The sequence below is a fragment of the Equus przewalskii genome, chromosome 12 (assembly GCF_037783145.1).
Source record: "Equus przewalskii isolate Varuska chromosome 12, EquPr2, whole genome shotgun sequence".
NCBI classification, from domain to species: Eukaryota; Metazoa; Chordata; class Mammalia; order Perissodactyla; family Equidae; genus Equus; species Equus przewalskii.
In genome coordinates this window covers 33145678-33170218 of record NC_091842.1, presented here as the reverse complement: position 1 = coordinate 33170218, position 24541 = coordinate 33145678, and the positions used below count along the sequence as shown (strand labels likewise).

Below are 24541 nucleotides of genomic sequence, written 5' to 3'. Positions count from 1 at the left end.
GGCTGGCTGGGCCTCCGAGAGAAGTGACCAGAAGGGAGGAGGGGGGTTATGGGGTTATGTTTTGATTCTTGGTCTGGTGGCAGCTATACAGGTGTCTTCAGTTTATGAAAATTCATTGTTCTAAATACTTATTTTCACACAAAAATATATTTAATCGATCGCCTCCTCCCGAATGACTATAAAATTCCCATTTTCACAGAAAGTCTTCAAAATAAGCTGGTTCTTTCTACCCTTGCCATCATTTGACATTATCAATTTTCTTTAATGTTAAAAATAAAGCAAACAAAATGAATAAAACTGCAGCAGTAAGCCATTTCTTTATGAAAACTGGCCCTGTAGAAAAAACAACTGCTAATGTTTTGATGGACGTGAAAGGATGGCAAAGACTCTAATAAAGTTGCAGCTCTGACCAGAACAGACATTTTGGATAGTTTAAGAATTCAGAGGTATCTCAAAGCAACCCCACGAAAGACCCCATCCTGTGGTCTACATGAAAACATAACAAAACAGTTTTGAGAAACTCTTTCCAGCGAGCGCTCCAGCCAGTTCAAAAATGCTTCTCAAGCATGAGGTAAGACTTCAGTGGAAAGTGAGAGTCCATTTATGCAGGGTGAGAGGGTTTGTTCAGGAAACACATGAGAGTCATCAGAAAGGGAATAAAGAACAATATGAAGGGGCTTCCACTTGCAAGAATATGGGGGAGCTTCAGGGAAATCTTGACAAAAAGAGACCCACAACCCCCAAGGAAGCCCAGCTCATAATTCCACCTTGACTGAACCCAGACGACCACCACCACTCCACCTTACCATTCACCTTTAACCCAAGCCTGTGGACCCCGGCACTGCAAGGCCCACGTCCAGTACAAAGGAGCCCAGGGCGGGCCTGGAGGCCCCATCCAGGCCGTGGGTTTCCACCCTAAGCTGGTCCTCCGTCCACAAGGCTCTGACTTGGTTTGACTTCGCTCACCCCTGGGACCTGCAGCTTCCCTAGCTGTGACCCTCAGTCCTCCCAAGGACACAGCTTGTCCCCACCCTGTCGCTCCATTTGTTCCAAGGAATGCCCTTACCCCTTCCTGAACCCCTGCTTCTCCCCCACTGGGCCCACCCCAGCACCTCCTACAACCAAGATGGCGCCATGTTCCCATGTTGCTCTCCAGAGCCCTCAGGTGCTGAATTTGGGATTCCTCAGAAAGCTCCTCTCTGTTCAATAGACAAGTTGGAAACTGAAAGGGCTGTGGCCTCTCCTGGGCACCCCCCAGTGTCAACAAGACCTCTCAGTTGCCCAAAGACACTCACCTGTAAGGCCATCTGGCACGGGCCAAGCACGTGGAGGGTGACCAAGCCTTGGAGGCCAAGGCCACTCCTCTCCTCCTGGGCCCCCTGCAGGCCGGTGCTGGTGTTGGTGGCAAAGCGATAGGTGTATCTGGTGCCCACAGGGAGGTGGGGATCAGCTGACCCTGGAGAGCAGAGGGCGTGGTATCACCTTGACAATCCGTCACCCTCGGAGACCCAACTCCACCTGGAGCACTGAGCCATCCCGGCTCCTGCCTCCCTCTCTCCTCCTGGGCCACGAGCTGCCTGCTCCCAGCCGGGGGAAGGCTGGGTGGCTGCAGACCCCACTGAGAGTGAAGAAGGAAATAAAGATAACAGTAAGTGCTTAATAAATGTTAGCCAGGGTTAGCACGTGCAAGGTCCGCGTCTAAGAGCTTTACACACATCAGAGTTGCTCAGCCTCAGCACTATTCATAACTCTGTGGTGGGGGGCCCTCCTGTGCACTGTAAGATGTCTAGCAGCATCTCTGGCCTCTCCACCCTAGATGCCAGTAGCACACCCCAGTTGTGACAAGCAAAATGTCCCTCGACATTGCAGAATGTCCCCAGAGGGCACAGTCCCCCTGGTTGAGAACACTGATTACATTTACCTGAACTCATTTAAGCCTCAGAACCAACTCTGAGGTGGGTACTCTTATTTTTGCCATTGTACAGAGTTGAAAACTGAGGCTCAGAGAGGTGAACTAACTCACCCAAGGGCACACAGCTGGGATCCAAACCTTGGCGGTCTGACTCCTCACCTGCTGCCTTGGTGGATAGCGAGTGGGGGCAGGGGCTGGGTTGGGGAGGTCCTCCTGCTCTTTCTAGGAGATGGAGCTGTAAAGCTGGCCAGCCTCGGGGCATTGTAGGGTGGGGAGGAGTGGCCCCGGGAAAGATCTGGTTAGGGAGCAGAGAGGTCTGTGACTCTCCAGTCTTCAATTAAGACCAGGGGACCGATTGCAAAACACAATGAGAGTATTAATTCTGACACCCCACCCTCTCCCGGGCTGGTAATTGAATGAACACTTTCATGTCGATTTTATTGAGCTTAAACGACACCGCACCCCACGTTCCGCAAAGGCTCCTCTCTTTCCAGAGAATGTGTGCCAAGTTCTCTCATCTTCTCCGCCCCAAGGTGCAAGTGGACCCACCTGGCTAGAGCCTCATTCCACCTGGGACCGCGGCTGTGGGGAAAAGGCCCGAGGCCGTGGGGATGAGTGGCGTCTCACCCTGGGTGTGTGTTCTCCTCTAAATGTTGTGACTCAGTGGCCTTTGCAGAGCCCGTCTTGCTCCTGCCAACTGGCCTCTCTGGGAGTGTGGACAAGGCCCTCTGGGGTTGTCCCTAATCACACCTTGCATCACCCCCCACCCCAAACCCCCAGCCCCCATCCTGCCTCAGGCTCCTGGTCACCAGAGGGTGACAAGCTGTCCTGAGAGACACGCTCACCTGTGCACGTGGTCATGCAGGAGGCCGCCTGTCCTGCCAGCATATCCGGAATTTCTGAAATCACAAATCAGATGGAACCAGGCAGGGCCAGAAGGAGACACGGGACAGCCCCACCCCCACGGGCCACGGACCTGCTCATGAACAAGACATTTAAGGGTCTAGGGGGCCAAGGGGACAAGAAGGGATAAGGCCCGCTCTCCTCTCTCATGGGGCCGGAAGTGACCTCCCCACCTTTCACCCCACCTGCTCTTCCCCATCTTGGGTACTGGCACCACCATACCCCGCCCCAATTGATCAAGCCGGTGACCTGGGAGCCATTTGTGCTCCCACACTTTTCCCTCGTCATCACCCCCAAGTCCAATACATCAGCAAGTTCTGCCAATTCCATCAACAGATGCACGTCTTTCTCCCTGCCTCCCTCCCTCCCTCCAACCATTCCTCCCTCCCTCCCTCCATCCATCTATCCCTCCCTCTCTCCATCCATCCCTCCTTCCTTCCATCTACCCCTTCCTCCCTCCATCCCTACCTCCCTCCCTCCCTCCATCCTTCTCTCTCTCCATCTCCACAGCCATCACTCTAGGCAAAGCCACCCCTTCTCTTGCTTAGACGTCTGCAGTAGCCTAACTATTCCCCCTGTGTCCACAATTCCTCCTCCACAGCTAGAGTCATCTTTGAAAAACCTAAATCCCATCCCACCGCTCCCCGCTTAGCAGCCCCTAAGCCCCCCCACCACGTGTGCTTGTAACAAAATCCTTACCGTGAGCACCGGCCTCTGCCGCCCCTTTCGCCACATCTCACCCACTCGCGCCCTCCAGCCACGCGGTCCTTCTCCAGCTCAAGGCCTTTGCACCTGCTGTTCCCCCCGTCTGAACGCTCTTGCTCCTGCTCTCCACATCCCAGGCTCCTTCAGGTCTCAGCACAAAGGCCTCTCCCCAGGGCCCCCCTGACGGCCCGGTCCAGAGCGGGTGCCCTGCCTGTCAGCCTCTATCTTAGCACCTTGTTCTCTTCAACACTCTTAAAATGTTTATGAGTTGGTTACTTTGTTTTTCTCCTTTAACATTGTGTCCCCCAGCTCCCGGAAAAGGACCTGGTCCCAGTAGAGACTGAAATGAATGAATGAATGAATGAATGAATGAATGAATACAACCGACACTCATACAGCACTTACTCCACGTCATGCGCCGTTCCAAGCAATTTATATATTCAGGTCCTTCAATCTCCTGACAATCCCCTGACATGAGTGCTATTATTACTCTCATCTTACAGATAAAGACACTGAGGCTCAGAGACCTTAAGTGACTTGCCCAAGGGCACACAGCTAGTTAGTGGTGAAGCCAGGGTTTGAACCTAGGACCCTGGCTCCAGGGTCCACAGCCTTACCCACTGTATTATCATCAATGAATACGTGAGTGATGAGTCAATCAGTGAACGAATGGATGCATGAACCAACAGAGGCAAGACAAGAGGCCACAGCCGTACATAGTAGTATCTAGCGCTGCTCCTGGGGGGGGGGGGTCTCAGGACCCCTCATTGCCTCACCCCTCATGTCTCAGCTGCTGAGGACAACCAGGGTACGAACAGAATGGGCTAGGATCTCCTCAGCCCTCAGCCCGAGCCACTGAGGACACTCCAAGGGGGTCCCCACCCTCCTCCCTGGGAAGGGCCAGCACCCCCACATCCATCCCAGCCCGAGGACTCCCATGTCCCCCTACCATCCACCCTCCTTGTCCTCCTTCAGCCACTGGCCTGGACCGTTCCTGGGCACCATCCGTGCCCTCCCGGGACGGCCTCACCCACGTGCCTAACTGCAGCCACTTCGTACGATGGCTTTTCACTAACACCATTTCCACCCTCCAAGCCACCGTGCCTCAACCGTACTCATTCCACACACCAGCCTGTGAACCCCTCGAAAAACAAAACCCTCCCCCTAAATGGGGAGGAAAGTGCGTTAGACACCATTTTGTTTCGACCTTTCGAAACAACAGGACACGGAAGGACATTTGGCAGAGTTTTCCCCTGAATATTTTGGCTCGTCTGACAAAATGCTCTTCGCATTGAAGTCGAATATCCCTGGATAAAACCGCATTTCAAAGACATTTAACCCAATCGATTTCCTTTCCAATTTTCCTTCAATTCTTTGACAACCTGGACTCTAGGCACCCCATTAAACATGTTTACGCATCATCATTAAACTCCCAGCTGTGCACAGAGCCGGCATTCTGCCTGTTCGCTTTGCCGCCAGCTGTGCCCCTGAGCAGGGGAGGCTGCAGGACCCCGGCCGCCACGAGCTCCCAGAAGCAGGCGGTGATCTGAGAGCATCCTGCTGGAACCACGTCTGTTTCCTGTCCATTTCTCAAGCACTTAAAAAAAAAAACTCGTCTAAATTTTTTTAAACATTTTCAGAAAAACAGAGACCATTCAAGGATCCTACTAAATAGAGCCACCAAGAAGGTGAAAACGTTGAGCGTTGGGAGGTAATAAATCTTTTCGCCAGATCCGACCCATTTCTACAGAGGGAGCTGAAATGGACTGAAAGTGATATTTCTACAGCCCGAGTCTGATTTCAGGTGTCTCAGATGTCAGTTCTGATCCCCGTCCAGCCAACGCAGATTTAACGAGTACCTACTGTCTGCCAGGCAAATAAATGCTGAATATACATGGAATGAAACAGCTCTGGTCTGACCTGCACCGTCCAGTACAATAGCCACCAGCCACATGTGGCTATTGAGCATCTGAAATGTGGCTGGTGTTATGGAGAAATTTGTCATTTTATGTCATTTTAATTAATTTAAATTTAAATTAAAAACTGATATTCAAGTCAGTTTTTTTTTTTTTTTTGGTGAGGAAGATTGGCCCTGAGCTAATATCTGTTGCCAATTTTCCTCTTTTTACCTGAGCTAACACCTGTGCCAATCCTCCTCCATTTTTTGTATATGGGACGCCGCCACAGCACGGCTTGATGAGCAGTGTGTAGGTCCACACCCAAGATCCAAACCCACAAACCCGAGGCCGCTGAAGCGGAACATGCAAACTTAACCACTACACCCCGGGCCGGCCCCTGCAAAACTTTTAAGTACGCTTGAAACGACTTAGGAAATGAAACTCCTTTCTCCACCCTAAATTTTAGGAAGTCTAAATACAGAGCAAGTATTCGCAGTGAAAATTTAACATCCAAATTGAACTATACCCTCACTCTAATTATTACACTGGATTTCAAAGAACAGAAAATATATTTCATTATACCTTTTTATATTGACTACATTTTCTAAGGATACTTTAGATATACTGGATTAAGTACAATGTTATTAAAATCAATTTCACCTGCTTTTTTTTTTTTTTTGCATTTTTAAAATGTGACCACTAGAAAATTTAAAATTACATATTGGCTTGCATCGTACTTCTATCGGATAGCTCCTCCCGGGCCCTCCCACGGTAAATAAACAAGAAAATTTATAAAAGACCGTTTCCCGCGGGACCCTGCATGGGGGACTGCTCAGCGCCTCGACCCCTTCAGACGCGCTGAGCGCCCCGCGCACGGGCTCCGCCAGCCCCCAATTCCGCCTTCCACCGCTCAGGATTCCACATCTGGTCCCAGTTTCCAGAAGTTGGGAGACGGGAGGGAGAGATGAGGGACCCACCTGTATTCTCTCCCTCCTTTTTTCCAGGAAAAGCAAAACCAAGGGAGGCAGCGAAGGGACGTGGAAACAGGGTGCAAAAAACGCCACCCCAGGTGGACCCGGGCTGCGCCCCTTCACCCCAGACAGAAGCGGACGCAGAGCCAGAAGCGCGGACAGGACGGCGAGCGCGTCACTTACTCCCTGAAGCCGCTGCCGCCAGTGTCCAGAGCAGGACCAGACCCAGGAGCCCCCCGGGCGCCAGCATCACCGCAGCCCCAGGGAGCCCCGCACCTCCAGCCGCTCTCCAGGGAGGCTCCGAGCGCCCCGCAGAACCTTCTTTCCCCAAGGGGCCAGCTCAGCCTCGGTCCACTCCGCCATCGCTGGACGGGGTGGGAGGGGGCTTCCAGGGCAAAGCCCCCAGCCAATCAGAAACTCCAATAAAGTTCTTAGCCCCCACCCCCACCCCCCCACCCCCACCCCCACCCCCAGGAGGAAGGGAGGGGGCTTCGGACCAATGAGGGGGAAAATCCCTTTTCAGTCTAGGGGAAAAAAAGGGTTGGCCTCTTTCAGCCTTGTCAATGGAGCTCTCAGGGCAGAAGGCAAATAGCCACGGGCTGATGCTTTTGTAAACTGCAGTCTAATCTATGTAACACAAAATTTACCACTTTGACCATCTTAAAGGGTACCCTTCCATCAGTGGCACTGATTACACCCGCAACATGGCCAGCCACCACCGCCTCTGGTGCTGAGGGCTGATGCTCACTTGGCTTTTCCCGCAGCTCCAGGTGGGCCGCGCCAATGGGAAGGCTGGCTCAACCAGGCCTGGGAGCCGGCTGTTGTCGAAAGGGGGACAGCTGCAGGGGTTTTCAATGCTCAGGCCCCAGGCCACCCTCCTTGACGCGTTAGGACCCCCAGCTGTGAAGACAGGCGAAATCCTTTGGGAGGTGGAGGCGGTGGGGGGGTCTGCTCACAGGTGCTCAGCATCTCTCCCAGGCCCCCACCTCCCCCTGCACCTTCGGTTTTTAGTCTGCAGGCAGCCAACTTCCTGGGCCACCCCCTCTTCCAGCCCTCTGCTGGCCTCAGGGACAGCCCCTCCTCATATGACCTACTCCCACAATGAATGTACTTTTAATGAACGACTTTATTGAGATCTAATACGTATCATACAATTCTCCCGTTTAAAGTGCCCAATTCAATGGCTTCTAGTATCTTCACAGAGTTGTGCAACCAACACCGCCACCAATTTTAGAACATTTTCGTCCCCCCTCAGCAGGAGCTCGTCATTCCTGTGGCTCCGGTCCCCGCTCACCACTGATCTGCCCCCTGTCTTGACGGACTTGCCTATTTTGGACATTTCATATAAATGGAATCATTCAATATGTGGCCTCGAGGGACCGGATTCTTTGCCCGAGCATCATTTTTCAAGGTTCATCCTGCGTCAGTACGTGGTTCCTTTTTGTGGCTGAATCCTATTCTGCTCAGTGGGTAAACCACAGTTTGCTTAATCATTCATCCCCTGACGGGCAGGTGAATGTGCTTTAAACAGAACCTTCTTAGAGTTAAATTAAGACACAGCTGACGCTCGACACACCATGCTTTATGGAGACAATCAATTACGCGTTTAGACCTGGGCTGCTGTCTTCACATGTTTGGAAGCCAATCGCTCTGCCCTCCCCGCCTCCGGCTCGAACATTCTCACGGGCCGAGCTCAGAAGCCCCCAGCCCACAGGGCTGACGATTTCAAAGGTCCCTCAGCTTACAGCTGCCTGGGACCCACGATGCGTTCTGGGGTGGTGCCAGATGCTGTGAGGACGAGAAGAAAACGACAGGTGACAGCGTCGGCCTCAAAGCCCAGTAGGGGACGGAGATGCTCGTTGAGAAGATGGGAAACGCACCGACGAGAGCTCCGGTTCCCAGAAAGGAAGGGGCTGCTGCGCCAGGCGGTGGGCGGAGCAGTTCATGAAGCAGAGATTTCCTCGGGACCTCAAAGACTAGATAATAAGAATGTTATGAGAAAACTGTGTACTTGCGACCAGGAGGCAAGTCCTGGGGACCTAAGACACAGTACAGCGATTACAGACAACAAAACTATCATAAGCTTTAAAGGCGCTGAGAGACTCGATCTTAATTGTTCCCAACACTAAAAGAAACGATCATTATGCGACGGGACAGAGGGACTGGCTGTCACTAACTATGTAGAGATGACAATGTGACGCTACAATGGCAACCATATTGCACTATAAACGTATCAAATCGGCAGGTTGTACAGCCTCATCTTAGACAAGGTTTTATGTCAAATACATCTCAATACAAAAAAAAAGAAAAGTGTACGAGGCGCTGGGCAAAACACTCATTGAATATTAATTCATTCAATCAAATCTCCCCCCACCACCAACAGCCTGCAAGGTGGAACTAGCATCAACCCACTGTACAGATGAGGAAGCAGAGACACAGAGAGGTTAAGTCACTTGTGCAAGGTCACACAGCTCATGAGTTTAACCCGATGTGGCTCCAGAGTCTCCTTTCTTTTAACTCTAGCAGCCTTGCTAAGTGGTGGAGGAGGCTTCTTTGCAAACCGTCAAAAGACGGTGTGCTTCTGCAGCGAGAGACGGTAGAGAAGAACTGACCGGTAGGGGGCGCGGTGAGCTCTTCTTGCCGGGGTGGAAGATCTCGGCCTTTGGGAACCGCTGCTGTCATATATTTTTTTCTCAAGACTTTGTGTTTTTTTAGAGCATTTTTTGGTTCACAGCAAAATTGAAAGGAAGGCACAGAGATTTCCCGTACACCCCCTGCCCGCTCATGCACAGCCTCCCCGGTCATCAGCATCCCCGCCACAGTGGTACATTTGCTACCATTGATGAACCTACGTTGATGCATCAGCCAGAGCCCACGGTTCGCACTGCAGGGCACTCTTGGAGTTCTACCTTCTAGGGGTTCGGACAAATTTATCACATGTATCCACAGAGTAGTTTCGTCCATCAACTCACCCCCCTCCCTCCAGTGCCTGGCGACCACCCATCTTTTTATCGTCTCCTTAGTTTTGCCTTTTCCAGAATGTCGTATTTGAAATCACACAGCAGGCAGCTGTCTCAGACTGGCTTCTTTCACTTCCTAATATGCACTTCAGTTTCCTCTATGTCTTTTCGTGGCCGGATAGCGCATTTCTCCACAGGGCTAAATAATATTCCATCGTCTGGATAGACCACATCCAGTTTATTGACCCGTTCGCCTGCCGGAGGACATCCTGGTCGCTTCCAAATTTTGGCACTGGTGAATAAATCTGCTGCATCCGTGTGTAGGTTTCTGCGGGGACATAAGTTTTCGACTCCTGTGGGTAAATACCAAGGAGCGTGATCGCCGGATCGTACGGTGGGAGTGTGTTTCGTTTTGTAAGAAACCACCAAACTGTCTGGCAAAGTAGCTGTACCATTTTGCGTTCCCAGCATCAGTGAATCAGAGTGCCTCTAGCTGCACACCCTCACCACCACCTGGTGTTGTCAGTGTTCCAGATTTTGGCCACTCTAATAGGTGTGTAGTGGCATCTCGTTTCCATTTGCTTTTCCCTGATGACATATTATACGGAACGTCTTTTCATACGCTTATTTGCCATCTGTATCTCTTCTCTGGTGGGGTGTCTATTAACGTCTTTTGGCCCATTTTTTCATCAGGTTGTTTGTTTTCTTACATGTTGAGCTTTAAGAGTTCTTGGTACATTTTGGATAACAGTTCTTTATCAAATATGTCTTTTGCAAATATTTTGTCCCAGTCTGTGGCTTATCTTTTCATTCTCTTGGTGGTGTCTTTTGCAGAGCAGACATTTTTCATTTGAATGAAGCCCAGCTTATCAATTCTTTCTTTCGTGGATTATGCCTTTGGTGTCATACCTAAAACATCATCACCATACCCAAGGTCTCTAGACTTTGTCCTATGTCATCTTCTAGGAATTGTATAGTTGTATTTTACGTTTAAGTCTATGATCCATTTTGAGTTAATTTTTGTGAAAGGTATAAGGTCTGTGTCTCGATTTATGTTTTTACATGTGGACGTCCAGCTGTTCCAGCACCATTTGTTGGAAAGATAATCTTCGCTCCATCATATCGCCTTGCTCCTTTGTCAAAGGTCAGTTGACTATATTTACGTGGGTCTATGTCTGGGCTCTCCGTTCTTTCCATTGATCTATTTGTTGTCTCACCAATACCACACTGTCTTGATTACTGTCCCTTTATAGAAAATCTTGAAGTCAGATAGCGTCAGTCCTAATTTGGTTTTTCTCCTCCAATATTGGATTGGCTATTCTGGGTCTTTCGCCTCTCCATATAAACTTTAGAATCAGTTTGTTGACGTCCACAAAATAACTTCCTGGGATTTTGATTGGCATGGCATTGAATCTATAGATCAAGTTGGCAAGAAGAGACATCTTGATAACCTTGAGTCTTCCTAGCCATGAACGTGGAAACGAGCTCCATTTATTTAGTTCTTTGATTTCTTTCATCAGAGTTTGACAGTTTCCCTCATATAGATCTGGTACATATTTTGTTAGATCTATACCTAAGTATTTCATTTTGGGGTGTTAATGTAAATGGTGTTGTATTTTTAATTTCAAATTCGCTTGTTCATTGCTGGTTTATAGGAATGTGATTGACTGTTGTATATTAACCTTGTATCCTGCAACCTCGCTGTAATCGCTTAATCACTTCCAAGGGGGTTTCTTGTCAATTCTTTGGGATTTCCTACTAGACTAGCCTGTCTTCTACAAACAAAGACAGTTTTATTTCTTCCTCCCCAATCAGTAGACCTTATATTTCCTTTTCTTGTCCCGTTACATTGGCTTGGACTCCCAGGACAATGTTGAGACGGACCAGTGAGAGGGGATGTGTTTGCCTTGTGCCTGATCTTAGTGGGAAAGCTTCTAGGTTCTCATCACTAAGTATGATGCTAGCTGTGGGTTTTTTGTAGATATTCTTTATCATGTTGAGCAAGTTCCTCTTTATTCTTAGTTTACTGAGAGCTTTTGTCATAAATGAGTTTGTCTAGTGCTTTTTTCCTGCATGTATTGATATGATCATGTGATTTTCCTCCTTTAGCCTGTTAATGTGATGCATTACATTAATTTTTTTTCAAACGTCAAATCAGGCTTCCTTATCTGGGATAAATCCCACTTACAGTGTATAATTCTTTCTAGACATTGTCAGATTCGATTTGCTAATATTTTGTTGAGGATTTTTGCATCTATGTTCATGAAAGATATTGGTCTGTAGTTTTCTTTTCTCATAATATCTTTGATTTTGGTATTAGGGTGATGCCGGCCTCACAGAATGAGCTGGGAAGTATTCCCCCTGCTTCTCTCTTCTGAAAGAGACTGTATAGAATTGGTATAATTTCTTCCTTAAATGCTTGGTAGAATTCACCAGTAAACCCATCCGGGCATGGTATTTTCTGTTTTAGGAGGTTATTAATTACCAGTTCAATTCTTTAATAGATATAGGCCTATTCAGATGTGTATTTCTTCTTGTGTGAGTTTTGGCAGAATTTGTCTTTTAAAGAATTGGTCCATTTCATGGAGATTTTCAGATTTGTGGGCATCGAGTTGTTCCTGTTCTTTTATTACCCTTTTAATGTCCATGGGATCCATAGTGATGTCTTCTCCTTTGTTTCTAATACTAGTAATTTGTGTCCTTTCTCTTTTTTCTTAGCCTGGCTAGAGGCTTGTCGATTTCATCTTTTCAAAAAGCCAGTTTTTGGTTTCTTTCATTCTCTGATTTCCTGTTTTCAGTTTCATTGGTTTCTGCTCTAATTTTTGTTATTTCTCTTCTTCTACTTTCTTTGGATTTCATTTGTTCTTCTTTTTCTAGTTTCCTAAGGTGGACACTTGGATGGTTGATTTTAGATCTTTCTTCTTGTCTAATATATTCATTCAACGCTAAAAATTTCCCTCTAACCACTGCTTTCACTGAATCCCACAAATTTTGATAAGTTGTGTTTTCATTCTCATTTAGTTCAAAATATTTTAAAACTTCACTTGAGATTTTTTATCAATGTGTTATTTAGAAGTGTGTTGTTTAATCTCCAAGTATTTTGGGATTTTCCTGCTGTCTTCTATCATTGGTTTTCAGTTTAATTCCATTGTGTTCTGAGAGCAGACATTGTATATTTCTATTTTTTTACCATATCTTTTATCTTTTGAAACAAATCTGCCCTGGTGATTATTAGTGATGTTGGAAAAGCCAGAGTGTGGGCAGGGAGTGGTAGCTCCTCTCTTTACTTATTCATTCAATTAGTTGTGTGATCTTACAGAAAGTCACTTGACTTCTCTGGACTCATTACTTCATTGGCAAAATGAAGACGTTGGAAATTACTGGTCAAATGTCTTCAGGTTCCATATTGTGTTCAAGTGGAGAACAAAAGGGCCAGAAAGGAACCACGGACACACGAGGGTTATCACATGATAAAAATAGCATCACATATGGTTGGAGAGAAAGACAGATTATTCAATAAGTGAAGAAAGTATATGAGCACCTTGTTCACAGAAAAAGACACATAGTAGATTTTCATCAAACTCAAATAGGCTCAGCCTCAGACATAAAAGAAACACAAAATGGAGATACCAAGTGTGTTTCTTCAAAAGTCACACGCACCTACCATACGACCCAGCCACTCCACTCTGAGACACTTACCCCAAAGAAAACATATGTCCAAACAAAGACTTGGACACAAACATGCACAGCAGCTTTGTTCATAAAGCTCAAAACTGGAAACGACCCAAACGTCCATCAACAGGTGAAAGATACATTGTGGCACGTCCACACAGTGGAATACTACTCAGCAAGAAAGAGAAACAAGCTAGTAGGACACACAACGACATGGAGGAACCTCAAAATAATTATTCCAAAAGGAGTAAGGGGGGGGGGGGGAAGAGTACATCCTGGACGTCCCCATTTATATAGAATTCTAGAAACTGCAAATTCTGAAAAGCAGATCAGCGGTTGCCTGGGGAGGTATGGAACGGAGAATTCACACTACAAAGGGGAGCGAGGAAACTTTTGTGGGTAATAAGTGTGTTCCCTATCTTGACTGTGGCGATGGTTTCACAGATATAAACATGCGTCAAAATGCATCACACTAGCTTCTTTAAATAGATGTGGTTCACCGAAGGTCAATGATATCTTAATAAAACTGTTGCATATGTTTTTTTTTAAAACTGGCCGTGTGATATCCTGTTCTTCTACTGCACTGACAAAGATAAAAACATCGTGACAAATGGTCTTCTGGCCACACCGTGGGGAACAACCATTCCATACACCACAGAGGGACGGAAATGGGCACAAGCTTTGAGCGGGAAATTTAGCAGCTGCTAAACTTTAACATGCACTTACTCAGGACCCACTTCTAGAAGAGTTATCATTTTTAGGAATTCGCCTATATTAGTTTTCTATCGCCATCATGACACATTAGCACAAATTGAGTGGCTTAAAACCAGACCCATTTATGATCTCAAAGTCTGCAGGTGAGAAGCCCAGGTCCAACACGGCCCAGCTGAGTCCTCTGCTCAGAGCCTCTCGGGCTGAGATCAAGCTGCCGCTCCTTCCTGGAAGATCTTTCCAGAGAGTTCTACACATTAACCAGCAAACACATGTCTTTTCTCTCTTCTGTCTGTCTTTTTCACACACAGTGGTGGTATAAAACACACAACACTCAGCATCCTGCTTTCTTCATTTAATTATCTATCACAGGTCTGACTTGTTTTCTACGGCTGCGTACTACTCCACCGTGTGGATATGCATGTCGTTTATGTGACCCACCAAGGGCCGCATCCCTTTCCAGAGGTGCTGGGGATGCATCTGCTCCCAAGCTCACTCAGGTTGTTGGCTGAACTCGGTTCCTCGTGACTGTAGGACTGAGGTCCCCGTTTCCAGCTGGAAGCCTGGTTTTGCTCCTAGAGGCCAACACTCCTTCTCAGGTACTCCTCGTGGCCCCTCTGATGCTTCGAGCATTTCCTTCTGTCTCATCTCTCTGCCTCCAGCCGGAGAAAATTCTCTGCTTTTAACGGCTCGAGTGACAGATTGGCAGTATCATTTTCCTATAGCTGCCATAATAAATTACCGCAAACTTAGTGACTTGAAACCACAGATTTACTCTCTTCCAGTTCTGGAGGTCAGAAGTCTGACACAGGCCTCTCTGGACTGAAATCAACGGGCTGGCAGGGCTGATTCCTTCCGGAGGCTCTGAGCGGAAAGAATCCGTTTCCTTGTTGTTCCCAGCTTCTGGAGGCTTCCTGCACTCATTGGTGCATGGCCCCTTCCTCCATCTTGAACAGCATCACTCCAGTCTCTGCTTTGGTCATACCGCCTTCTCTGATTCTGGCTTCTTCCATCTCCCTCTTTTAAGGACCACTGGGATGACGTTGGTCCACCAGAATAATCCAGAATACTCTCCCCATCTCAAAATCCTTACCTTAATCACAGCTGCAAAGTCCATTTTGCCATAAAAGGCGGTATTCACAGGTTCTGGGATAAGAACATGAATGTATTTGAGGGGCCATTCCTCAGCTGGCCACAGTGGGCCCACCCCATCTTAAGGTCTGCGGGCTTAACCACATCTGCAAAGTCCCCTCTGGCCTTGAGTCGTAACCTAGTCACAGGGTTGGGGATTGGGGTGTGGACCTCAGGGGCCATTCTGCCCACCACATACCCCCACCCTCATACTTGTTCATGCACAGAGCTGTGAACCCACAAGATTATTCCGAATGTCATTGCCTGTAACAGCCAAGGACTGGAGACCATCCCCCTGTCCTTCAATAAAGGACGGGCGGGTTACATAAACAATGCATAGACCCACACAGTGGAATAGTATGCAGCTGTAGAAAAGGACGACCCAGATTGTGATAATTATTTACTTCAAATGAAAAAACGAACATGTAAAGTTGCATGCTTTATGCCACCATTACATGTGCAAAGAAAAGACAGAAGCAAGAGAAAAAAATACATGTATTTGCTTGTTAATGTGTAGAACTCTCTAGAAGGACCACCAGGAACTGGTAACAGTGGTTTTGTCTGGGGAAAAACCTAGATGAGGAGGCCAGAGGTGTGAGGAAGAGTCCATTTTCACTGCACCATTTGTCTGTTGTTCTGGGCATATAATGCTTATTCGAAAATAAACTATTTATGAGTGAGAGGGCCAAATAGCCCAGATGTAACACTGGCAGCTGGTGCAGAATGAGGAGACAGTGCTAGGAGGGAAAAGAAAGGTGAAAATACATTTGGACGTTTTGGGGGTGAAAGATGGAAGGCAGATAAAGGCCATGGATGTGAAACTCTTGAAAAGACAGTATAATGTTGTCAAGAGCAAAGCCCATCCCTTCCTCTTGAATTCCTCTAAACCCCTGCATGTTGCATCCATAATAAACACTTGCTGGGGGCGGGGGAGCACATTTTCCTTGTCCCATCTGTTCTGCTTCTAGAAATTAACCCTGCAGGTCTTCTCACACAGGCAGGTGCTCAAAGCATTTGGTTAATGTTAAACGAATGTAATCTACGCAGAAGGGACACGTAAATGGAGTAGGGAGCATGGGAACCAAGAGGCACACTGGGGTTCCCAATGATCCAATATGCATCCTTGCATTGCTTCGAAGCGAAATATTTGGGGGACCAAGTGAAAATTCTCATTGCTCCCTAGGGCACTGGGACAGCAAGAGAAAGCTCCAGGTGAGGCTGTGCACCCTTTGAAGTCATCGGCAGCTGAGCTCAGGTGTCCTCCCCTCAGATGGAGGACCCAGCGGGCAGCCACAGGTCCTAAAGCATCAGGGGAGACCCCTGCCACACGGATGACAGAACACGTCCTGCCCACCGCGGGTCTTCAGCGGGACACTAGCGACTGCTCTGCGACAGTGGTCACTCCCTGCACCCACAGACCCTCCCACCAAGATCAAGCACCCATTCCGGCTGCCGTCAGGTGCTCGGTGGGGAGCGAGCGAGCTGGGCTGCCAGGGGTCAGAGCTGCCGATGGCAGCAACAAGCCCACAATGAAAGGGTTAGTCAGCCTTTAACCACTTCCTGAGACGGGGTGTTGTAAGCAAGATGCTAAACCAGAGAAAGTCACAGCCCCCCGGGAAGGGGGCACCTGTGGAGGGTCAGGTGGATGAGCCAGACGTGGGGGGCTTCTCACTGTCAGGGGTGCCCGGAAACAAAGGGCTCCGGCAGTTTGATGCCCCTTCAGTTGGAGCGGGGTGGGAGGAGTGTCTCCAAGGTGTCCCCTCTCGCAGCCCCTCATAAGGAGGCCACAGCAGAGGCACCTGAAGGAGACCCCCCCCCCAGGCCTCCGATAAAGAGAGGCAGGAATGCAGACACGCACAGAGCAGGGCCCTTAACTGCAGCTCCCCCAAGACAGCAGAGCTGGCTGTCACCAAGTCTGGGGGTGGGGGTGGGAGGGCGGCTTTCCCCAGGTAGAGCCTTTTTTTTTTCTTTTTTTGTGAGGAGGATTGGCCCCGAGCTAACATCTGTGCCAATCTCCCTCTATTTTATGTGGGATGCTGCCATCGCATGGCTTGACGAGTGGTGCATAGGTCCATACCTGGGATCCAAACCTGCAAACCCCAGGCCACCAAAGTGGAGCACTCGGAACTTAACCACTAGGCCACCAGGCCGGCCCCCAGGTGGAGCCTTTCTAGTGGCCTGTGGTCAGGCCTGGGAAATCACGTCTATGTTCTTAATGAGGACAGGACTCCTCGGCTCTCTCACCAGGGCCTGCTGGAACCAGCCGGAGCGTTGCCCTCACGTGGCCCAGGAGCGGGGCGTCCACACCTCAGCTTCGCCCAGGATGGCGCCGATGCACAGCTGTGGTCTGGCCTCATCATAAACAGCAGCCCTGTTCACCCTCAAATTTCCCCCTTCGATTTACCATGATAATATTTTTAAAGGAATATAGAAAAAAATAACTTTTACTGACACACGACACACAGCTAACCCTCTGCAGAATGGCTCATACAGCGAGCAGCAATTATGGAACCGTGAACTTCTGAAAGATGAAAAGATGACGTGGACAGTGAATGGAGGAACACACGACGCGGTCTAGCCACACGGTGGAACGCCACCTGACCAGAGAAAGGAACGGAGCACTGACACACACTCCCACATGGAGGAACCTTGAAAACATTACACCAAGTCGAAGAAGCCGGACACGAGCCACCACACACCAGAGGACTCCATCTCTATGAAATGTCCGGAACGGGCAAATCCACAGAAAGCAGATGTGTGGGTGCCTGGGTCTGGGGGTGGCGGCGTGGCGGGGACACTGGGGAATGACAACAGAAATGTATGAGGCTTCTTTTGGGGGTGACGAAACTATTGTAAAATTGATTGTGGTGATAGTCGCAAAATTCTGTGAATAGACTAAAAAACTACTGAATTGTGCACTAAATGGATGAATTGTCCGGCACGTGAATTATATCTCAATAAAGCTATTAGGAAAAAAAACCCCACAACGTTCTTAGCCAGAGCCCTGTGTCAGCGGCCGTGGATAAAGGAGATTCTACAGTGGAGGCTGAATGCTTCTCCCAGGTTCGGAGGCCTGCCTCTCCCGGCACCTTCTCCGCCACCTCCTAGCTCCTCGGAGACCCGGGGGCCACCTCCCCTGGGCCTCAGCTCTGTAATCAACACCTGCTTCCAAGCCCCATCTCCCCAACCAGAAGGACACCTGTCTTGGAACCCACGCTTCCAGGGACGGGCTCTGCTAACCGTGGCCCAAGGAAGAGACACCACGCCCGAGGTCAGCGAATGCAAAAGTCACTCTGATGTGGCGTTCCCGGGCCAGGCAGGGCGGGAGGCAGCCCCGTGACCCACCTGAGAAAGGAACGTAGGGGCGTTCCGACGACCTGCAGAGGGGGCCCTGGCTCCATCCTCACCTGAGCCAGGTGTGCTGATGCAGACGCTCACACCTGGCAGGAGACGGCCGGGAGGGAACACACGTGGCTGGTTCTTGCAGTTCAGTGTCCCCTTCTTGGCTTATTCTCACGCTTCTCAAAGCAGAGCTCCACCTGGTCCTAATGGAGACTTGCCCTTAGGTGCCACGCTTGTGTCTTGAGGGGCTTCCTAGCTCACCTAGGAGCCTCTGAGCTCACCCAAGAGAGCCAGCCCCTGGCATGTTCCGGCATGTTCTGGCATGTTCCAGCATGTTCCAGTACATTCAGTCACCTGCCCTTGGACCTGCCCTTTCTCCAGCACAGACTTTTAGAGCTGGAGGGATCAGCCTGCCTCTTTTTAGAGAGTAGAGGAGCTCAGCCTGGGAAGTTTCCATGTCTTGCCCCAGCCGCACAGCAGGTTGCAGGTGGGGCATCACAGCGCTTGATGGAACTGTTGTCAGTTCTTTTGCTTCTCAAATCCAACAAGCATCCACTGCCCCAGACTCCGGCCAGGGATGGCACTAGTGTCAAAGATGGTCGGCCACAGGGGGTCCTGGCCTCAATTTCCACCCTTGCTTCTACATATTATTTCATTGTATGTTATACTCCTATTACACTTGTTAATAGTTCTGACTTCATTTAAATACCCATTCTGATTTGTAGAAAGAGAAATATAATCCACGTTGGATTCATCATTATGTGTTCATTTATTATATTCAGGCTTTTCCCTTCTGATTAACAAAAATCAGATAAAAGCACTTCCTTGAGCCCCTAAAAGAATCATGGGCCCCAGGCATGGTGCCCGCGGTGCCCAGTGGAGAGATGGGTTTATGGCCCAGCGACACCCCCGGAAATTCTGATTCCATCAGTCTGGGGTGTGGCCGGGCACGGAGGTTTGTAAATGCTCCCCCAGGGGATTCTGACGTACAGCCCAGGCTGAGCGCAGTTGCCCTGGTCCTACTGCGGAGGGCTCAGCGAGAGTCTTTCCCAACTGGAGTCACCTGCCTGAAACCTAACAAGGGAAGCAATCGACAAGGTCAGCGAGGCCAGGCACGTCCACGTGCACGTCGTTGGATTCCAAACGGCTTAAATGTCAGGAATAATGGGGCCGGCCCAGTGGCACAGCAGTTAAGTGCCCACATTCCGCTTCAGTGGCCTGGGGTTTGCTGGTTCAGTTCCCAGGTGCGGACATGGCACGGCTTGGCAAGCCATGCTGTGGTAGGCATCCCACATATAAAGTAGAGGAAGATGGGCACGGATGTTAGCTCAGGGCCAGTCTTCCTCAGCAAAAAAAAAAAAAAAAAAAAAAAAAAAAACGAGGAGGAGAGGCAGCAGTTAGCTCAGGGCTAATCTTCCTCAAAAAAAAAAAAAAATGTCAGGAATAACAATCATTCTTGCCCTTTCGTCCCGAGATCAGCAAGGTGACAGCCATTCCCCCCCTGGGGCTGGGGGCTTGGACAGTCCCAGCAGGGATCCCAAGCTGGAGGACTGGAGGTGCATTCAGGAAGCCCTGGAGGGGACAGGCAGGCGGTGGCTTCCAGGAGGGAGCAGCTCTGAGCAGCTGTGTAGCTTCACTTTCCCCTGCTACACCCAGAGGCACACACACACACACCCAGACCCCCATGAACCCTCACAGAGGTGCACACTCATGCACGTGTGCACACATGCGATCTGGTCACTGATAAAGGCCTGAGCCGATCTAAGACTTTAAGACAGAGGGCAGGCAAAAATAAAACGAGCAGAAGATGCCTAGTTAGAAAAAAAGAAAGGCTCTCAGTGAAACACGGCAAGAATCCCGTAATCACAGGGTCGCAGCCGCAGAGATCAGATGTCAGCTGATGGAGTCTGATGAACGCCCGACCAGCGGAGACACCCCCAAGCCCCCAGCTGCTGGGGGAGCTCAGTGCTGTGCACAGTTGTAGGTCTGAGCACACCCAGGAAGGCAAGACCCCAACCCATCACCTCCCTAGTAGCCTCATGTTAAGCATTTATTTTTCCACCACTTTAATTTCAGACATGAACAAGAAATGCAAATTACAGCTTAGAAAACTATCCCAAGGAGCCGTCTGCCTCCTTACCATCTGCCTTCCCGCCTCCCTCAGCCCATGACCCCCTGAGAACCAAGCAACAGAAACATCTCGAGGAAAGTCGAACGTGATTGGCCAACGTCTCTGCACTTTCCCTTTTTCCACAATGACCTTACCGGGGATGGCAAGGTCTGCTCAGATGAGCCCAGGGTCAACAGGGGGTCCTCACCCTCATGGGCAGATGTGACATCTTCCTCCGACCCGGGCAGGTACACAGAGCCACACCCGGCCAGAATCCACTCCCTTCCTGGAAGCCAGCCTTGCCCTTCCTGTTTATCAACAGGAAGTCAGGAGACAGCGAGCTGGAGAAAAGGATTGTGTCTGAAGGGCGGCCAGGCCCCCAAAGAAAATGGAAGGCGTCCAGAGATGCCCTGGATAGGGAGAAACAGCAAAGGAAGTCACGCAAAGACCCAGAGCAGAAACGAGCTTTCCCAAGGCAGCGTGCAGACACGGGTGGCACTGAAGCCTCAAGGCTGCCTCCTAACCAGGAGCAGTGACTCGATCATTGTAGAGAATGAGGTGCCTCTGGCCCCATAACACGGTCTCTCTAACACGCTGTTTTCCCGCCCTCTCCATCCTGGTTTGTACCAGTCTAACATTAGGGTTTCTTATCTCACGTCTCTCTCTCCCTCCACCATCAGTTCCACAAGGTGGGGGACAGCGTCCCCCTCTTACTGCTGTATCCCAAGCTGGGGGTTCAGGAAACAAAGGACCAACAGTCGAACACCTGAGGACCCCATCTTAGAGTGCGTAGCATCTTCCACACAGAGGGTCCACTGGAGAGGCTGAGAAGCAGTACCCACCCCTCGTCATTCTTCAGGCTCAGTGGGAGCCTAGAAGGATCGAGTGGGGTTCCGGTCAGTCAAGGAGCTGAGGCCGACCAGCCCAGGAAGCAGGTCTTCTTGCTCCGAACCCACCTCTGTCGCCACCAGGCTGCTCCAAGCGGCTTTGCTGCAGAACATGAGGACGTTCTCTCCATGCCAGGGCAGTTCCAAGCGGGCAGCCCCTGCCAGACGTGGCTTTGCAATCAGAACTATTTCTTTAAGCAGCCACCAGGTGGCGCCTCAAAAAGTTAACCTGAATTACCATATGACCCAGCCATTCCACTCCCAGGTCTACACCCGAGAGAACCGAAAACACACATCCACAGCAAAAGCTGTAAACAAATGTCTACACCCACACTATTCACAATCACCAAAAGGCGGAAACAACCCAAATGTCCATCAATGGATGAATGGAGAAACAAACTAGGGAATAAACATATAGTGGAATATTACTCAGCCAGTAAAAGGAGTAAAACATGGATACAGGCTACAATGTGGATGAACCTTAAGAACACAATGCTCAGTGAAAGAAGCCAGACACAAAGGTCACATACCATATGATTCCATTTCTATGAAATGTCCAGAATAGCTAAACCCAAATAAACAGAGGCAAATTTGTGACTCCCAGGTGCCGAGGGAGGAGGGAATGGGGAGTGACGGCTTAATGGGTCTGGAGCTCTATGTTGGGCTGATGAGAATGTTCTGGAATTCGATAGAGGTGATGGTTGTACAGCACTGTGAATATACCAAATGTCACTGAATTGTTCACTTTAATGTTAGCTGAATTTTAGCTTAAAAAAAAAAAAAGCAGCCACCAGGAAATGTGGGCAGGGCAGTGCTGGGCCCACTGCTCACTGTCCCCAGGCAGGGCTGTGTTTGGTACCCATGCTGCACAACAGCTTGAACGCAACAGGAGTCAATCAACAATAAACAATAGGAAAACCACAGGCGAGCCAGACCAGAGGCGGTCGGGTGTCGCCCTGGAACTCACTTTGCACTGTGACCCCCCCCCCACACACACACACACAACTATACAACCACAGGCTTCACAAACACCGCTGTGCGCCATGATGACCCGGTGCTGTTAGATACACCCGCTAAGTTGATTTCGCCCTTTTGGGAGCCAGATCCAAGATCACCCGAGACACTGCAACGCTAAGAGCTTTAAGGGGACTTGCATGTGCGGTGCATGCAGACGATAGAATATTCTTCAGGGATAAAATGCAACAAGCCATGAGGCCATGAGAAGCCATGGAGGAGCAGTAGAGGCATACTGTTAAGTGAAAGAAGCCAGTCTGAAAAGGCTCCATACTGTGAGATTCCAACTGTATGACAGTCTGGAAAAGGCAAAACCATGGAGACAGCAAGATCAGGGGGTGGCAAAGGGTTGGGGGGACAGAGGAACAAACAGGCAGAGCACCCCAGATTTTTAGGGCAATGAAACTACTCTGTATTATCATACAGACACTTTAGTATCCTAAAGTGTTCGAGACACATCATTACACATTTGTCCAAACCCGCAGAATGGACGCCACCAAGAGTGAGCCCTGATGTACACTATGATCTTTGGGTGACCATGTGTCAATGTAGGCTCATCGGTGGTAACAAATGTACCGTCTGGTGGGGGCTGTTGATAATGGGGGAGGCGGTGCACGTGCAGGATATGTGGGAGATCTCTGTACTTTTTGCTCAGTTTTGCTGCGAACCTAAAACTGCTCTGAAAGATAGCTTATTTAAAAGGAGAAAAAAGGTACCTCAACGTGGAAACATTTTCCTAATACTGCAAAGATCAGTCACAAAACAGTTAAATGCACCAGATTATATACGTGGCCACGAACTGTTTGCTTTTTTTCTTTTTAGTCTTTCTTAACCTCAGAATCTCATTTCTTTAAAATTCTTTTAGACTGAAAAAAAAACCCCTCTTGGTTTCTCTTTCATCATCCTTGCTGGATCTACTTTCAATTCACTCGTGTGTCTATAAAAAACAGACTCCTCATTGTAAACATTTGAGTCATAAATGCAGGAAATAACTTCAATAGGATGCAACATGCAAATCAGAATTTTGTCAGTAAAATTCCAACGTCTACATTTACTCCTAGCAGAAATCTTCGAGCCCAGAAAGTCAGAGAAGGATTTTAACATCCCGGACATGAGAGGCTGTCCCTGGGGAGAAAATCGAGGCCAAACTCTGTGTGAGCGCACGAAGCCACATTTATAAATAGTTCAGTGCCCAAGAAAGTGTTGTCGGTAGCAACTGGGAAGCCAGTTGTCCAAGAGAAAACATTTTCATGGGTAAGATTGTGGTCAGCCAGGGAGCTATCACGTGCTTCGAGTTGGCATAAATAGATGTGATATCTGAATACTTTTGTTAACAAGACACAAACGAACACTTATGTTTAAGGCCACCTCGCCGAGGCGGGCTAACAGGATACAAGAGATATCGCCGCTTGGGGTTTGAAATTGGCAAAATTCTTCTTTTAGGTCCAAGTAGATACAAAGCTCTTCCATTAATCGTATGTGATCCAGGGTTTGCAACAAACAAACTCCAAAATCTCCAAAAAAAGAGTGGCAGAACAGAAGAGCCTTTTAATTTGTAAAAATATATGAATAAGCCTGTGCCGTGAACAAAAAAACGGAATGTCCGACGAATCCTTCCTACTCTCGGCATCTGAGCTATTTTTAAAGTTCCAAAGTAGACACAGTTTACAGTCCTTGAAATAGGGCTCTTGTTCTGAAGACTCTGCATATGTAATTAATAACAGCTTGAAACCATTTATATACCACCGTCTGAGCCCAAATACTAAATATGCACGGCCTTCAATTTTGTCAAATGCAAGAAAGACACATGATCAAGGTACGGTGACGAGCAATTTTTCCAGACCCTAAGTGGGGGTTTCATTGACCATGTGAGCCACACCAAGAGGACACTATGTTCTTGCACTTTCCAAAATGAAGCTATATGGCCAGGTAGGAAAAGGGAGAATGATATTCACATTCCTGGCGAGTCACAAGGCCCTCCTCCAGCATCTCACCATCACCCGGATCAATTAACAAAGCCCGTTTTGTTCGGAGGATGAATGAGGACGCCTTTCTTCTCTGCATGTTATTAAAACTTGAAAGCGATGGCTTGCTGCCATCGATGACGCCTATTGGGTTCCAATCGCCCAGCGTTCGAATCTGCCTCACTAGCCATAATCCACCCAACTCAACATGGGTCATCTTGACGTGGCGGGATATTCAGCAAGTCGGAAGTTTTTATCACGAAGGCTTTTCTACCATCATGGAGCAAATAAAGGCTCTTTGTAGCAAGAGCTGAAAACACAACATGAGACCTTTCTTCACACGGTAAGAATTGATCGATAA

General features: G+C 48.9%; 1 protein-coding gene across 1 annotated transcript in view; it reads right to left on the bottom strand.

Annotated features, from left to right (window-relative positions):
• Positions 1–6639, bottom strand: part of LOC103557151 (uncharacterized) — a 138110-nt gene extending 131471 nt beyond the window's left edge. Inside the window, exons 1-3 of the mRNA XM_070566749.1 lie at positions 6573–6639; positions 2758–2811; positions 1296–1456 (exon numbers count right to left, since the gene is read on the bottom strand). Of these exons, the coding sequence (XP_070422850.1) occupies positions 1296–1456; positions 2758–2811; positions 6573–6639 (282 nt within the window). The remainder of the gene's footprint in view (positions 1–1295; positions 1457–2757; positions 2812–6572) is intronic.
• Between the last annotated feature and the right edge of the window lie 17902 nt (positions 6640–24541).